This window comes from Pholis gunnellus (assembly GCF_910591455.1).
Source record: "Pholis gunnellus genome assembly, chromosome: 21".
NCBI classification, from domain to species: Eukaryota; Metazoa; Chordata; class Actinopteri; order Perciformes; family Pholidae; genus Pholis; species Pholis gunnellus.
In genome coordinates this window covers 14,350,389-14,368,992 of record NC_136548.1, presented here as the reverse complement: position 1 = coordinate 14,368,992, position 18,604 = coordinate 14,350,389, and the positions used below count along the sequence as shown (strand labels likewise).

General features: G+C 42.0%; 1 protein-coding gene across 1 annotated transcript in view; it reads right to left on the bottom strand.

The window, feature by feature from the left end:
• The window catches only part of prkcea (protein kinase C, epsilon a), a 29,627-nt gene extending 11,384 nt beyond the window's left edge, over nt 1–18,243 (bottom strand). The window contains exons 1-2 of the mRNA XM_079182062.1: nt 17,112–18,243; nt 4,459–4,522 (exon numbers count right to left, since the gene is read on the bottom strand). Of these exons, the coding sequence (XP_079038188.1) occupies nt 4,459–4,522; nt 17,112–17,456 (409 nt within the window). The 5' untranslated portion in view covers nt 17,457–18,243. The remainder of the gene's footprint in view (nt 1–4,458; nt 4,523–17,111) is intronic.
• Nucleotides 18,244–18,604: the final 361 nt, after the last annotated feature.

The window sequence follows — 18,604 nt, the reverse complement described above, 5'->3', positions numbered from 1 at the left end:
CTTTCCGAGGGTAATCTTAAGACAAGAGAACCACCTCCACTCTCACTCCCACACACACACTCCTTCCCTCTGCGCTCCTGTCCTAGTTTGCCTGTCTTTCAGCCCCCCCCCCATCTCTCTCCTGGGTGCGTTATAGATGTGGTTACTGTTGAGTTCGATTACAGACAGGCTGTCTAGGGACTGTGTGTGTGTGTGTGTGTGTGAGAGTAGGAGTGTGTGCATGTGTGTGTGTGTGTGTGTGTGTGTGTGTGGGTGGTGTCGGTGAGAGGGGGGGAGACAGCTTAACAGGCCATTACTGGGATCACTTTGTTTTACATAATACATCATCCATCTGTCCTGGACACACACACACACACACACACACACACACACACACACACACACACCACACACACAGGCGTGCTGACAAGGAGGGGTCATGAGGTATATAACAACAGTTCGGAGCCTTCGTCGTGGAGACAGACGTACTCTGGTTCATCTGAACGACGGCCGTCCAATAAACACACACATACGGACGGACAGAAAAATTCAGATTTGACCGAAACGTGTAGAAGACTAGCAGACAGCGAAGGCAGAGAGGAAGAAAAAAAAACTGAACTACAGATGGTGATGAAAAACAAATGTGACATCAAAATGAATAATACAACCGTGGCAGTTATCCATCTGCTTCTCAAGCGATCGCAAATAGATTTGTGGACATAAATCTATTACGATTAAAGGTGATCTAAACTAGAAAATACAACGCTTTCTTATTATTGATATGTGTGCGCAATATTCAATTCAGTGCTTTGAGGTATTTGAAGTAGATGAAGTTGAAGTGACAGTTGAAGCGGCTCCTCAAATATGGATAAGATTGTGGATACATCTGTGAAATAATCTTACAAGATTTAATAAAACTAAAAAGGTGGAGAAGCTGTTGTACACTTCTACTCAAAAAATGTCAAATTATAACATTTTAAAAGTGTTAGTTTTTTTACTCTTTGGAACTTTTGAAATGGCAGCAATAAGTTAAATAAAAGAACTTTTAGTGTCACTTAAAGTCCCTCTTAAAATACTGATTAAGACTGTGGATACATTTGAACAAAGTCCCATTAAGATTGTAATACTTGTGTCTTGTTTGTGTCACAGCAACATTCATTTCACAATTTATGTGATATCACAATGTGTGATACAGATACCCCTGTGCACTATTGGTGGATGGACTTAAATGTTCTAATAACATCACAAAATAAGAAACAAATTAAACTAAAATGTAACGATTTGGTGGGTCAGATTCTAGCATGTAGAAACATAATAACTATTAAAGATGATCACAGAAAACTGTTTCTGCCGGCATTAACATGAAGGATAATACTTCTCATTACTTATTTATCACAAAGCCATTTTGATAAAGTGTTTTGCTGTAGTTCACTAATTAAGAAACATTCATGAAGCTCTTCATCTTCCATCACTAGAAGATGAATAAAGATGGCTCATATATGTTAAACAAGACATAGAATCATCTCACATTATGGCGATAAAGCCAGAGAGGAGAATGCATGTGGTAATAAGTAGTGAACATTTTAAAGGAGGTAAAATACACGGAGGAAGATGGTGCAGAGCTCGGGAAATCCCAAAGGTTGTGGAAGAAAAAGTCTCTTCAGAAATGGCATCCATCTTTCAAGCAGTCTTCTTGAAGACGACACGTTCTCTGATTCATCAAAATTTAAAATTCATCAGATTTAAAATGATAAAAAAAATAAATTAGTACAAAAATGTCCATCCCGGTTTCTAAAAGTCCAAGGTCTTTAAATGACCAAAATCCAAAGATATTCAGTTAAACATTTGAGAGGCTGAAAACAGCATTTTATGGCTTTTTCTTTATGAAAAAGTACTTTAACTATTATCTGATTATCAAAATAGTTGGTGATTATTTTTCTGCCTATCGACTAATCTATTAGACGACGAATAGTCGGAGCTCTATTTATCATTATCATCATAATATGATCAATTTGTAGTTAATCAAAATTCTGCACTGAATCTATGTCATTAATTTCCAAGCACATAATGCTTGTTAAAAGTAATTAACTTGGATAAATGAAATATATTGCATTGAAAAATTAAAAAACAACATTTCTTTTGCTCATTCATGAAGGCTATCTTTTAAGCTTTGATGAAAGTGAATAAAAGATTTAAAGGGAACAGAAAAGGATGAAGAAACAGAGCGGGAGAGACTGCAGATGGTCAGATTAGGTCAGATTATTGTCTTTATTTGCTTCCTGAGACCAACAGATGAGAAAAGAGGAGAGGAACAACTCTTTCCAGCCTCTAAAGCTGCAGAGAACAGATTGCACCAGGGGAAAAAAAAAGAAATCTGCTAAAAATACCACCTCTTCCTCTAGTTCTCACCCTCCATCTCTCCATCCCTCCTATCAGCGTGCACACACACACACACACACACACACACACACACACACACACACACACACACACACACACACACACACACACACACACACACACACACACACACACGCACGCACGCACGCACACACGCACACACACACCATTTGTTTTTATCAGCATACATTAACATCACAGGCACTCATGCCAGCTGAACTCAGGGAGGAAGTTCAGGAGTGGGTGGGGAGTGGGTCGTGAGGTCACCACAGAGTGTCCAATCATCGATGAGGAGGGCAAGACACTGACGCCTGAGTCTGCATATGTATGTGTGTGTGTGTGTGTGTGTGTGTGTGTGTGTGTGTGTGTGTGTGTGTGTGTGTAATCCGTGGATCAATCTCACCTACTATTTTAAGAATCTACTCCCTCTCTCTTCACCCTCTACTGCTCTCTTCATCCGTCTTTACATAGAGAAACTATATGCTGCAATATAACTGCTGCATATATAAATATATATGTATATATATATATATGTATGTACACTTTTACTTGGAAGGCAGAGAACCGTTTCTATTTATAACCAGGTGTGAAGAGACACAGGTGTAGGTGAAAACCACTCTTATCGGGCAGCATGTGACTGAGTGTGTGTGTGTGTGTGTGTGTGTGTGTGTGTGTGTGTGTGTGTGTGCGAGGAAAGCGCTAATTGAGAGAGATGTTTCCATGTTTAATGAGTACAAACAAATAGAGGAGAAGGAAATAGAGAACACGAGAGAGGAGGAGAAAGTTCTATGAATTCTGTTATGTAACTTTCTAGGAAAACAGGGAGTAATCGTTCCATCGTAATCGCATACTAAGTGCTATTGACGTACAATTGAGTACGCCGTGCATTCACACCGCATGGTATGTGGAATATACGAGAAATGAGACGTGAGCTTACTTCACATACTTAACTGCCCCACAATGCATTGCTTCTAGGTGCCTTGAGACCGGCTGTCAGCCTTGTGAGATATGTAAATTAGTTTTCAGAGATGTGCCGGGGTGCCTTGAAACCGGCCCACGGCGTCAGTCTCGTGTTAAACCTGCAATAAGTGATGTTTTGTCCACTTTGGGGCATCAGAAACAAGCAGTGAACACAATAATAACGTAATAACAGTATTTAAGATGATACGGTGAACATGTTATCGAACTGTTATGGAGTCATGTTTGTTTCCTCCAGATGAATAAATAAAATTAAAAAAAACATTCACTGTCTTTTCACTCTGTTTTTGATCTCCACCAACGCCTGAGGGTAAATATGTGACTCTTTTTAGCTGATAAATACTTCTCTCTGTTCCCCAGCTAGTCTCTAACTGTGCTTGTCTGCCGTTTGGTGCTGAGCAGGTGGTGTACAGTGGGTTTTTAGAGATTCTTCATTGACAAACGACGCTCTGAGAGCCGTGAGAGTGAACCAAAACAGTAAAGTAAGCTCATTGTAAAGTAAAACAACAAGACCACATAAGTCCTTCAGGGATATTACGAAAAAACAACATTTTACAAGGCTTTAAATTATATTTGTATATACTTGGTTAAAGCTGCACTAATCACTATTTTTATATCATTAACGGGTCGAATGACAATGTGTGATGTGAAAAAGGGAACTTGTAGTTACAAACCCACAACGAATTATCCCTGACTTTGCATTTTCCTTCCAGCTCTACGTAGCGTTTTAAGCATCTTTCAGCTAATTGATCAGCTTTTTACGACCCAAAACTGTACTGTTTTGGCTCACTCTCACTGCTCTCATTGTCGGCCACAGGAGGAAGCTTTGACACACTTAGAAGCTAAAGAGACAGATATTTCCCACAAGAGTTGGGCGAAACCCAAACTTTTGTTAGGTGCCAAGAAACACGACTCCTATTGAATGCTAACGCTTCTCAGAATGCCGGATGTGTAAATGGACAGCTGATTCGTGTCAAGTTCACCATATTTACCTAAAGCAGTACTTTCCACCAAAACATGCCTACGTGTGTGCATGTGTGTTTTAATGTGTAGAACCTTTCCTTTCACCGGTAAAATGGTGTGTTGGTGTGGTGGTTTTACCTTCAGTAGAGGATCCGGACAGATCGATGACCACGTACACCTTCCCCTCCGGCTCCAAGTCAATCTGCAACAGACAAAGAGATACACAGAAAGACAATCAGTGAGCTGAACAGTGAGCGCAGCGGGGGGGGGGGGAAACAAACAAACACACCACCGCACATGGAAGAGGTCATTATCTTCACTACCATTACACTCGCCCCCCCCGACCATTCTCATCACCATCTTCATCAATGGGTTAATTTCTATCCTCACCATCATCCCCGTAGACCACATTTATCTGTATCTGATATGTTTTCTGCATAAAGATTTCTTCAAACAGGGCTTCGCATTTTACACCTGGTGTTTATAAGCACTCTGGTTGTCTCCAATCTGTCCTCGTGATCCGATCTCAATGTGCAAATTAGGCAGCAGGAGCTGGCGGACTTCAAAAATATGGCGCGACGTCTCTCAGCTTTGGCGAGGCTTGCTTGAGAAAGCAGGAAGACACGAAGTTAGAGGACCGATCAACGTACTAGGTGAAGTTGACGGCACAGCCTTCAGGAGCAATGTGGCGTTGAGTATCTTGAGCAAGAACACTTTGATATGCGGACTGGAGGGATTGAACCATTGGTCTTCCGATTAGTGGCCAACCTGCTCTACCTCCTGAGCCAAAGTCATTGGAACTGATGGAGCTACAGTTTATTTAATGATTACAGGTGACCTATGATGTATTCATCCACCTATCTAGTGTGTGTTGCCATCATTTAACAGTTCAACTTCTCCTTTCTGCTCCAGGGTGGATACCATTTTCATACAGAGATTAATAAGGTATAACATTAACTTTCTGGATATTATCATAGCGGATATTCTGTTGCTATTAACCAGATGAAGTCCTCAGCAGAGTCAAATCAGCTTTCCTGACCAAATGTTCTTGTGCTGCGAGGAGTTTGCAGCCAACACATTTGCAGCATCGCATGTTGGACAAAGTAATGCTTGTGGAGTCTCATCCAACCTTCTTATTTTTAGACCACCAGCGAGCCCAGTCCTCTCTGTGTCAACAGGAAAATTGTTAAATGGTAACAATTGATTTCTCGTGTTATTCTCCCGGAGACGTTCAGAGCAAAAACCGACTAGTTGTTGGAGGATAACTGAAGGAGTTATAATCCATTAATCCTCTATATGGCATACATTACAAACAACTGAAATAAATGAAAGCTGATCAAATCACCATAGTTAATTATTTATTTGTATTATTCATGGCAGTTATATAAAAGAGATATTCATTATTAAACATCTTGAATCACCGGTCACAATAAATTCTTTGTGTTTGAGCAGGTGACACCAAAATGGAGGCTAATTTATTCTGGGAACAGAACAAAAATCAATTTTCATGCTCAAACATGATACTCGATAAGCAAACATACAACCTGCATACGCACAAGACTTATTCAACAAATAATGACATCACCCCCCCCTTCAATATACAAGTGGAGAGATTAGAGGGAGTGCAACAGAGAGCGCCAGAGAGACAGACGACACAAGAAGAGAGTGCAAGAGAGAGAGAGAGAGAGTGAGAAAGAGAGCTTTAAATCCTTAGTTAAGCTCTGGGACAGCAGCAGATCCCCTTATGCAACAGTCAGACTCGCGCACACACACACACACACACACATACATGTCCATGCATTGCTGAACATGAGACACAAAGATCGCACAGAAACCGGCCTCAGACGCGCTGCATATATCTCATGTAGAGGCAGCGGCAAAGGCCCACAATCACGTGAAGAGGACTCAGGACTCGTATGACAGATCATATGGCGCCTCAGTCATAAGCACTGAAATGAGTGAAATCAGATGAATAACGTGAATACACAATTTACATAATCGTTGGATCCCATAATCAGGGAAAAATAAATGTTACAAGTGTGCCAACAAACGAAAAAGTGACTGAGGTGCGTTTCCGTCAGCTGGGTTGAAGGCAAAGTTATGCTGGAGTTGTCACTTCAATCAATAAGTTACAATGGCTTTGCTGCCTTCCTTTGTCATATATCCTTGTACAGAGAATACCTTTGAGTTTTTTGATTTTTTTACTAAACAAAAAAAGACATTTGCAGACGTCATCTTGGGCTCTGGGAAGTTTTGATGCCATCTTTCAATTTCTTTACTTAGTGAACAAGTAAAATAATGAAAATAATCATTAGTTGCATCCCTTATGTTAAGGACTATGAAGCTAAATATAATAAAAGGCACAGAGAATGTCGCACAGATGCTCATACGTGTGTAGTATCATGCTTTTGTGGCATGTATAACACATAACAACTGCAGGGGATTTGTGACCCATAAATGCCATTGGATTCTTGATGACTACCCTTGAAAATGATGTGCTAATCCCCAAATGCAACCTCTTGCATAACGGTGCATCTCGGCGGGGATTTCAGCTAAAAAGATGGAGAGTGATTTGGAACAGAGTGGAGCAAATAAGCAGCACCGTCATTGATTTAGTGCTGGGCATCCTGAGGTGACATGCTAGCCAAAAAAAAAAAAAACTGCACTGACATCAACAATTACTGGCCACTTGGGCGGCGAGTTGCCTTCAAGCTCGCATCAATAAGAATTACTACGACACAGATATGTGTTTTTGAAGATGAAACCATGCCCGTGTTGAATATCATCCCAATAAGCTACTGCATTTACATTTGATAGCAAAACCTAGGACACAGTACATTATTTGAAACAGGCAATGCCGATGTAACCCTCTATAATCACAGGCTTATTTATATTACCACGATGATTTCTATGCTTGAGCAAGAGCGGGACCAAAATGAGAATAAATCCATCCAAAAGGCTCCCGTAGAGCCAGCGTAGCATTGATTACTTACAGGATGACAGGCTGACCTGATGGATTATAGAACAAACATGTATTAAGTGGAGATATCATAGAAACGAACAGCTGGGCTGTTAAGATACAACCAGAATGTGACTGTTTCAGAAACGCTAGAAGAAAGAAATCTTTTATTTTTCAAATATCCGACGATGACGTTGACTCTGCAGATATTTCTATGGTTACCGTTCTACTACAGTGTAACCATGTATCCTAGCAACAGACGTTTCTATGGTTGCAGTGCTGCTTTAATTTTTTTTTTGGTGGGAGCTTTTAAAATAATGAAAATCGCTTTAGAATCAATGTTTATGTTCAATAAATGAGATAATGTAGAGCAAGCAAGTGCTATTAAAGATCTTGTGACAACAACCAATATTTTTACGTTCGTTTGTAAGTGATTAATGGACAGAAAAGCAGATTATTAGGCAGGAATATTGTGGTTTACACCAGCTTTGCACTGGTCTTGGTGTCAGTGAGCAGACATCCACAATAACTGGGCTTTATATTTGGGACTAGGGCTGTCACAATACCAGATTTTCACTACATGATTAATGGCCATGGCCAAAAGAATCCACGATGATCCACAAATGAACCACTTGAGTAATTACTCACCCTGTGTTACCTTGAATGTGTGAAGAGAACTTTGCCTCCAAGAAACAAAGACTTCTGCGTAAACAGTCCTACGAATGCTCAGCGAGTTTGGACTTGTCCAAAGTGTTTTAAATGGTAAGGTTTTAGAAGATGCATGTGTTTGGTAAGTAGTGAGCATACGACTGGATCAATAAGACTTGGGACTACACTGCACAAGTTGAGTGAGAGTTTTTGCTGTTGTTGAACGAGCCCCATTTACTTCAATTCGACCTGACTTCTCCCCGTTTTCAGATTCTCCGTTCACTGCGGAGGCATGAGAGAAAAACAAAGTTTCCTTCTTTGAATTCAGCAAAGAATTTAAGGTAACAGGGTGAGTAATGGATATACTAATAGCCATTTTGTGGGTAAAGTACTCCTCTAAAGTCATTAGTTACACCTTAACTTTTCCTGCTCTGAAAAGTCAACATGTCTGTCGTGAGGAACTCTACTGGGATCAACTTACAGTCTCCCTTTCTGTGATTCTAAGCTCACCTGTCTCCATTTGAACTGTCACAACCCATGTCATTAAGCCCAACCCTTAAGCAGGTAATTCAGGACAAAACAAACACTAACACACATGTACTATTGTAAAAATGAACACCCCTCCGGCATTTTAAGGTAATCGAGTCAACTGGGGGTTGAACTGCGCCTGACAAAAGGTGCGTCAAATAGTTTAACGATGCAAAAGTCTGATCATTTCAGGTCAGGGTTAGGCAATGTGACAAAACATAGCGTGAGAGTTTGCTATACAAGCTGCACCAATCAATATTTGTTTACAGTGCTTACATAATGCTTACGTAATAATTAATATGAGAAAAGGTATACGTTAGTGATGAACTCACAGAGAATTATCCCACCTCAGCTCTGCAGAGCGTCGTTTAGCACCTTTTGCAGCAAGCTGTTTTTGGTGAAAATAGATCTGATAACCCTACGGTGTCCTGGCTGTCCGACACCAGACAGAAAGAAACTGGTGAACTTAGTGGAGCATTTAGCCGCTAAAGAGCCAGATATTTCCCTCAGCAGTCGGTGGAGACCAAAAACAGAGCTAAAAGATTCATCAGGTGGTCCGACACATGAATCCAAATAAATAATAATGTTGCTCCGTAACTGCTGGATGAGTAAATAGTCACCTTTTGGCTAACACTTTCAGTAAACCTACTTAAGGTGATAATATGCCATATGTCAAAAGGCTAAAGGCTAAAACTCAGTTCATACAACTTTACATTTACCTGTGCTTTTACTGGGCCACTGTGGGCAAAACTGTGAATTCATGACTACTTTTTGACAATATTGCATTTACAATATCTAGCATCAATGTCTGTAAGTACCTTGATATTCAGGTATATAATTCTCCCTTTAAGCCCAACATTTAATTATGAATAAACTGCTTCACAATGGCATTTCCAGAGAAAGCACTAAATTATGAAATATTTATTTCCCAGAGGCCAAAAACCAAAAGATATTCAATTATAAATGATATAAAACCGAGAAGCTAAACCATTTTTGCCTGAAAATTGGCTTAAACCATTAACTTCCTCAGAATTGTTTATTATTACAGATTTATTTCCGATCAACCCAGTAATGGATTAAGGCCTAATAGTTTCAGCAGTAATAGAATGACATATACAATGATAGAAGATATTATCCACATCACTTCCCCTGTTAAATGAACTGTAACTTGACATGGATTTAACCTGCAGTGTGCAGACACACACACACACACACACGAGCACTGAGCGGCCCCGTCCCGACAACAAAAGATGGAGGGAGGAGAGAGAGCTGGAGAATCTAGTTCGCCTCATTAATCTTGTTAGTCCAATTAGGACACCGATACAACCAGGGAGACGGATAACTTCACAAACCCTCTCACACGCGCACACAAACACACACATACAAGAAGCTTGTGTATGTCTGTGTGTGTGTGTGTGTGTCAGGGGATTTTAAAATGGACTTCGGAGGGAGGTTAGCGTTAAACACACATGCAAGCTTAACTCTCTTGCGCTCGTCCCTTCACCGCACATACAAACACACACACTTCTGACAGAATGAAAACACACACACGCACACACACACACCATATGCAGCAGCACAGCGAAGCACTCAAACAAGCAGACAGAGCACTCAAAGCTTGTATTATATCAATACTGTGGAGCTAACCCCCTCCCACTCTCCGTCCATCTAGTTCGCTATCTCTGTCCAACCAGACAGCTCTCTCTGTCTCTCTCAGGAGCGTTTAGTCTCAGTGACAGCCTCCCACATCCATCTGTCAAATAACAAATTTCGGTTTTGAGAGAGCTCGACGACATTCACACAATAACATGTGTGTTTCTGTGTGTGTGTGTGCGCGCTTCTTTCTATCACTCAGTGGTGTGTGAGCGTGGCCGCCTGCAGACACACTCAGGAGGCCCATGCTGAGTGAGACAACATGAGAGTCATGCATCTTTAATGTAACATCACAGATGGCTAATAATGTAAGAGGAGCTGAGCTGTGTGGCGGTGGTGGTGGTGGTGGTGAAAGGGGGGAGGATGGGGGAGATTCAACAAGGCCCGCCCCCTTGCCACGAGTGACGGGTCCAACGGTCCAGTAGCGTCGGAACTAGACAGGAGGAGAATTTGATTTAAGGGAATGGACATTCCTGAACAAATCTTCCTGTTCAGTCGTCTTAGAGCTCACACACATCCAGGACGAGTGTGAGAAATCCAGATGGACTGGCAGACGGCCTGTCGAGCAGCCGCTGCAGATCAGATCATGCCGTTGGATCCGTCTAAATGAAAACACACCTCGTGAAAGACTCACGCTGCCGAAGGAAGCCCCGTTTCGCACCATGTTGGGATTCCGATTGAAATCATTTTCAATAAATTCAACTCTGTGTCAAAATAGTATTGAACAAGTTTGTATCAAGTATGGACACAAACCTAATTTGTTTAATTAAAAGACGAAAAAGGGTGCAGTAAAAAATATTACGTTAGTTACATTGTCGTCATCGGTAGTGCTGCTCGCAGCCTTCTCAAGAAACACTCATCCAAATAAATTCACACTCGACTTCGTTGTGTCCTCAGCAATACGCCCGCCAAGAGTGAAGTCGGATGAACGGTTGTTGAGAAAATCAAAGGACAGACGGACAAAGACTCATTCTAACCTTTCTGGTATCAATATTAAAATAGGAAGGTAAAACCAACAGCAGGTTATGATGACGATTCACTGTTTGATGGGGGTTATGTGTTGGACTGTTTGTGAGTTGATTTTTACTCGTGCCAATTCAATATCTGAGATTTGGTCTTCTTTTACAGGATGATACTTTTATTTATAAAACTCTTTTTGATACCTCAATGAACAACTTCTTTCTTAAAAAGCAAACAAAAGTTCTCAAATAGTTCAAGTTGTTTTAGGTAAAGTTCTTCTGCAGACTGATAACGTTTTGTCAACTTAAATTGACCAAATCTTTTTTTTAAAAGGGAACTAGCTGGTCAAAAATTCAGATTACAAATATCACTAATCTTTCCATGACTAAAATAAAATACAAATTTGTTCAAAATCTTCTTTGCGGATATGCAAAAATAGACTCTAGGTCACAGAAAGAGTCAGTGTTCATTTCACCTGCTGTCCCAGAGCTCTCAAATATCCCCCCATTTCTTGCCTATCACAACCAGACAACATGCATTAAACACCCTCCAGAATACACACACACACACACACACACACACACACACACACCAAAGGCTGACCTGATTTGGCATCAGTGGGCAGAGCACCGTGCTTATCTTTTGTGTGTGTATGTGTGTGTGTGTGTGTGTGTGTGTGTGTGTGTGTATTGTCACGGTGGAAACAGCGCATCTTAAATCCAGTCTGTCCTACTTAACCAGCAGGTCACTGAGGGTGGAGCCTATGATGTCATGCAACTTGTCACAGTGAGGGAATGGGATAATGATAATATGATCATTTCACCTTCACTTTACATGGCAAAAGAAATACAGTAAAGGCCTTGACATCCACCTGTGTTTTCAAAATAGCCAGAGCTAAAAGTTTGGCGATGTAGTTACTGTAACTACTGTAGCTGGTGAGCTAACGGCTAACAATTAGCGAGCCGTGAAGATACTTCGACCCATCCACTGGTAACGAACTGATTTAAATGTGAAATGAAGCCGTTTTAAATGCTGGTGCGATCAGGCCTTCAAATACCAGTTGGTGACCAATGCTGGCCATGGTATCGCATTGCAAAAACTGACAATTAATATCATACATCATAATTATGGGCAGGTCACGTCAACTATCTAGCTGTAATTCAGAGTCGGGAATTTCTTACAAAAAGCTAGAAATTGCAACAAAGTCAGCATTGCTGACAGTTCAATCAAATATCAACATTAACATAATAAATTCAGCTACATATATAGAAGTTTTACACTGTTTGCATCGGTCATTTGGTAACAAATCACTAAACAACAGGATGGGGGGGCTGGCCTCTTATTGTAGTCCTTCTGTCATTAATCCTGGCTGCTGTTAAGTATGAGCATGTGAGTGTATGTTGATGCCAAGTGTCCAACAGTGGCTGGCTGACATCTGACATGGTCCGTGTCCCTGAGAGGAAACGTTACACTGTGTGGTCATCATGTCTTAGAAGCTCCCAGCAGCCTCCAGCTTGATTTATTTATATGTACACACGGCTTATTTCTACACCTCATCTCCTGATCTCCCTCCCTCATCAACATCTTTCTCTTCTCCTCTTTCCTTTGTATGTACTTTAATTTCTCTTTCACCTTCCCAAATCTCCCTTTTCTTAACTTCTAGGAACTGCCATTTTCAAAAACCTTAATTGAAGACATTTTACACCCTAAAGACTAATTTCAAAAACAGAAATGAAGTGGACTAAACCAGGCTATTTCCAAATGGAATTTATAAAAGCAGATAGTGCATTCATTTATTTTTTTGTATATTATATCGTTAATCCTGTTTTGAAGTATAATTCAGCATATGGTTTCCACAGTAAAGGAGGTCTTTGTTAGTGAAAAGTAAAGATACTAGATAGCAGCTAACGTGCATAACTGATTTGCTATCAAGCTAATAAAAGTTAATGACTCAATACCATAGCTAACAAGCTAACAAACAAATATTTGCTTGTTAGCTTACACAAAATCAGATACTACAGCTAACAAGCAAACAAACTAATGTTATCTTGCTAACAGAATCAGATACCGCTAACAAACTGATATTAGTTTGTTAGCTAACACAAAAATCAGATGTCACAACTAACAAGCTAACAAACTGATATTGTTAGCTAAAATCAGATACCATAGCTAACAAACTGAATTTAGCTTGTTAGCCACACGAGCTAACAAGCTAATAAATTGATGTTACCTTGCTAGCAAAATGATACCACAGCTAACAAGGTAATAAAAACTGATTTAATCTTGCTGGAAAAATCAGATGCCATAGTTAAAGATGTGCCACTGGAAATTAAATAGAAAGATGATTCTGTTGCCAATAGAAAATCATAACAATATATAAAAATGTATCAAGAGTGGCAGCTAAAGGCAGCAACATTGTATTAAGTTTCAAGTTTCAAATCATATACTATAACATAATTTTGTCCAAGACAAGTGCACTGTGTTTGTTTCATGCTATGTATGCTAATAGAATGATTACAATACTTTAAATCCGTGTTTTTGTTTTCACAGCATTACACATAATCATCTTTTAATCATTGGCTGCATTGTGGACGCGAGGGATCCAACAGACAACTTCACAATAACATCGGTGAGAGCAGCCAAATATAAGCCTTTTATCTAAACAGCTTATTTAGAAGTGAAAAGTAAAATATTGTCGTCACCCTTTGCCTTCCTGTACCACTGCTATACCATAGTTACCACAGGAGTGCAGAGACAGTGTGGTTCACCTCTATATAAAAGGCGGCGCAAGAACAATTGTATTTATATAACACATTTCACTACAAGTAAACTCAATGTTCTTCACATTAAAGGGAACATGTAGAGAAAACATAACTAAACTACAGTACGTGGCAGAAGGATTTGGATTAATATGATAGCTTACATAAAGGGCAATTACTGCTCTTAACTGTGTGCACCAATAAAAGATATGTTGTGTCAATATTAACATGTATGATAATAGAACAGCTTTGAACTAGTGACGTTATGGCAGTGACTTTATATTAAAAAATTCTCTCTCTCTCACCAAGGGGACGGGCTGTCATTGTCTCCGTGGGGATGGGCTCCACAGAGCATCTCAATTACTGAGTGGGACAATTAATAAGCATCAAAGCCTGGTTAATATTTCACCGGTGGCACAGAGCAGCAGCCCGGCACAGAGCAGCAGCCTGGCCCACAGCGCTCAGGTCCACAGGAGGTGTATCATGGAGAGGTGGTGGAAGACAAAAGAGAAGAGGAAGCAGAGAGAGAGGGTGAGAGGAGAGGGATGGTGGGATGAGAGGAGAAGGGAGGAGGAAGTGAAAAAGGACTGAGCTGAGGTGCACAAGCCTCAGTGTTCATCTTAACGGCATACCATCTGATACAAGTTTATGGCATCATATTAAGGAATCTCACTCTTCTGTCTGACAGACACCACTGCTAGTGCTAGTTGAGGCTGCTTTGATCTGATCAGCAAGTGTGATTTCTACCATTCTCACCATCTTAGGTTAGCATGTTAGCATGCTGACATGTTAATTAGCACTAAACACAAAGTGCAGCTGAAGCTGATGGGAATGTCATCGGTTTTGCACATAATTTATCATAAACCACAGTATCAAACCAGATGATGGTCAACAAAATCTGTGTTTTTATGGCAACGCATCTAACAGTCGATGAGATAATTTAGTCCGGACCAAAGTGGTGGACGATCTCTGCTCGGCATCGCTAAAGTTTGGTGCTGAAACAACAATTTTAATCATTTATGAAGAAAATAATTCTCAAGGCATTCTCTTTTTTTCCAGCTTCTCAAATGTGAAAAGTTGCTTCTTTTCTTTGTTTCATTTCATTGTAGACGTATCTTTGGTTTTTGGACTGTTTGGATCGGACAAAAATAGCAATTTGAAGATGTCACCTTAGACGCTGGAAAATAAATTGACAGAATACAAATTGTAATGACAGAATTGAGGCCAATTTGCCCCTTTTTATCCGCAAATGTTATTTTAAAACATACACATAAATGAGAATAATGTTTAAGAGGAGAAATCGATTGATCTGACCGGAGTCTGAACTTTACATCCGTCGCTGCAGACTGAGGAGTAAATGAAAGTAGGAGCAGCAGATGAAAGAGGAGAGTGCAAGGTACACAAGCGAGGCAGGAAGGAGGACGATGATGGATAAATGAAGACAGGAGGGAGAGGGAGGGGAGTAAGGAAGATGAGAGGGGAATCACTGCTGGAGAGGGGAGGATGAGGGAGACATGGGAGGCAGAAGTGGTGAGGAATGGAGGAATGAAGGGAGGGGGACGGAATGGAAGTGGGAGAGACTGTGAGGCAGATGTATTGACGAGCCGGCCGGCTGGTCAATGGGATGTGGTTAATCAACAGTGATCCATATGCTCTGACCTCACTCTGGATGGCTGTGGGACGAGGTGTGTGTGTGTGTGTGTGTGTCTATTTATATGCCAATTGTATACAGATACAGTGTAAGATTACACAACTATGTATCAATTCATTATTAGCAAAGCTTCATAACAATGTAGCAGCATTGCAGAATGAAAATGAGCTTCAAATATGAGATTGGAAACTCACCACAATGAACATTTTGTTGCCTCTCTTTTTGTACATTATGTCATAGTCATATGTTAATCCGGCTGAGAGCAGAGTCTGTTTTAAAAACTTGTGCGTTAAGGAGTTTTTAAAACAGTTACAAACATGCCATTTTGACAGAATGAATTGTAATAATATTGTAATAAGCACAACTAACATTCACTGTAATTGATTAAGCATTTTATTTATTTATTTTTGTGTACTTGCATAAACTGAAACTACTAACTATGCTTTGGAAAATGGTCGACAGTAAAGTGTATGTATTTTGTAGGTAATGAGCTAAAGGACACACATTTAAAATGCGTGTCCACAGCTCCCAGAATGCTTGTCCTTCATCGGCCTAAGTGGAACAAGATCACATGTTAAAACCCCAAACAAATGGCTCTTTATCCCCTTACATACAGATCTACATGTGGCCGTCCAACGTCACAGTCCCGACGCAAATGAGATAACTGAGGAGAACCTGTCACAAATGAAAGGAGTCTTTCCCGCCGCTGAGCTACAGCGCGCACATCTGTCAACATGCAGTGAGTGGAAACTTGTTGAAGACGTTGCACCAGGTTGTGGTGAAGTCTCACAACATCTACATTGTTTGTGTGTTTGCTTTATTCGTGTAACCCTGCAGGGGGAAAGACAAGGGCACACCATGAAGAATGTGAGGAATGGAGGAAGGACGACTATCGGGCTGGACCTGAGATGCCCAAAGCAGATCGGGTGCAAGTCCAAACAGCTCCTTCGTCACAGATAGAGGACGGGAAGCTGCAGAATAAAAGTACTAAAGGCTATAAACAACAACTGAGGGAGGGATTTATTTATCAGCCTCAATATTGAGTTATTAGAGGGGTTGGTTAAATACAGTTTCTTCATTCATTAACGTCATTATGAAATCCACTGTTTTTGCTACAAGTTGCACTCATTCATAATAATATTGGCATGGAGATTCTCCCAAAGGTGCTCAATGGTCATGCAGATGTACTGCGAAGCTCCCAGTCAGGTGTGTGTGTGTGTCTGTGTGTGTAACTGAATGACGTTTGTGGAGCAGTAAATGGACAAATGAGTCTGTTTCCTGGGTGCATACGTTAAAAACAACCTGGTTTTGGTTCAACACTTTATAAAATGTGTGGATATTGCTGCTAGGAGACACTGAGCAAACTGCACGCTGTGCATTTTCTGCCCGATGCCTCCAAGTAACCACAAGCTCCATCAAATATGCAATGCAAACAACGCAACAGCAGGGCTGGTGCAGAGACTGGGGGTCCTGTTTGTTTTAGGGTCCGGTAGCAAATTTTGTTTCACCTGCACAAACACATTCTTCACATATTTACATGCAGACCTGTGACTGTGGGGACCCCGAGGACTTCTGCCCGAATGCTCGGAAGGTAATTGAGACAGACTGAAACGGCCACACATCGAACACATACCCAGTCCTCATAGTGCCTGGTCCCGTTCTGCAGCAGATCCTCCAGCTGGATGGTGCAATTGGCCACAAAGTCGTCATATCCGATGGGCGCATCGTGGAAAACAGACAGCTCCAGACTCCTTCCCTCGCGGACCTCAGTGCAGAACTCCTGGTGCCAGGCAGGGCTGTTGGTCTTGGTCCTGGTGGCGGTCTGGCCAAGCCGAGTGTGGTCCAGATTCAGGGCCAGGTAAGGGTCCAGCAGGAAGGAGCCACTCTTCCCAACGGCGTGACGCAGTGCCCAAGGTGTGGGCTTCAGGTCCACCGCCTCACACACTCGCACCTTCAACAGGCCACTGAACACAGGCATGGCTGCAGGCTCCGTGTGTGTGTATGAAAGGATGAATGTGTGTGTGTGTTTAGGCTAGTCTGCCTATTCCTGCTCCTGTACACAAGAGTGTTTCCTTCCAATGAGCGGGGTCACAGCACAGTCCAGCTACATCCCATAATGCCGCTGGCTCCTCGGACTCTCAGTGTAGTACAGCCATATCTGAACACTGTGTTATCCACACACACACGCACGCTCACAGCACAGCTGATCTCTAATGGGCTGAAAAACGCAGTAGCAACGCAGACTCGCACCCTTCAGAGGTCGCTTTGCTGAACACTCTCCCACCCGAGCGGCTGCCTTGTTTGTTTATGGTCGGTCCCGTGCGCCACACAAGATCCCCGTTTCGGCGGAAACAGGCCGAGATTTAAAACAGCAGTGGTGGTGGGAGGAGGAGGGGGGTGCGTTGCGGGTTTACGAGCTCCGGTTGGGTTTCACGTGAAGCCCCGGAGCGTCCCCACGGTGTTTGTGTGTCTCTCCCGGGTCAGGGTGGGAGAGAGCGCGAGCAGCCGCGCCTAGCCATCCGGGATTGGTGCTCCGTTTCCAGCCCCTCGTTCGCTCTTTTCTGGGATAATCTCCTCGCTTCGACCTCACGGTACCGCGATATTTGCGCGTGCTCTCGGGAAGCAATGCCTTTTTAGCCCCCTCAATGCAGTCTTTCTGGGACTCACGAGCACCCCAAATACATCACGGTGCTCCGCTCCCGTTCGTTTGTTTTTTCTCTCTCTCTCCTTTCGGTCCTTGCGCACGCCCTCTGTTTCCCGTCCCCTCTCGCTCTCTCCTGAATTCGTGAGTGAGCGCAGGCTGCAGGAAATGCGCAAAACGCGTCACCCGCGCTGCCGGGCTCTTGCGCCGGATGAGAGAAGAGAGAGAGACTATGCGTGTGTATGCGCGTGCAGATAGAAGAGGTGGGCTTTTTTTTTTAGTGCAAGAGACTAAGAGGGGGATGGAATTCACCCGCAGGCACCACGCGCGTCTATGTAAGTGTGTGTGTCATGGCCAGACACCCAATAGAGCCAGTCAATCAGTCAGTCCTTATGCATGGCACAGACAGCGCACACACACACGCATGCACACACATACACACACACAAGAAGGAGCGGCGTCTGGAGGGACAGAACAAATGTTAA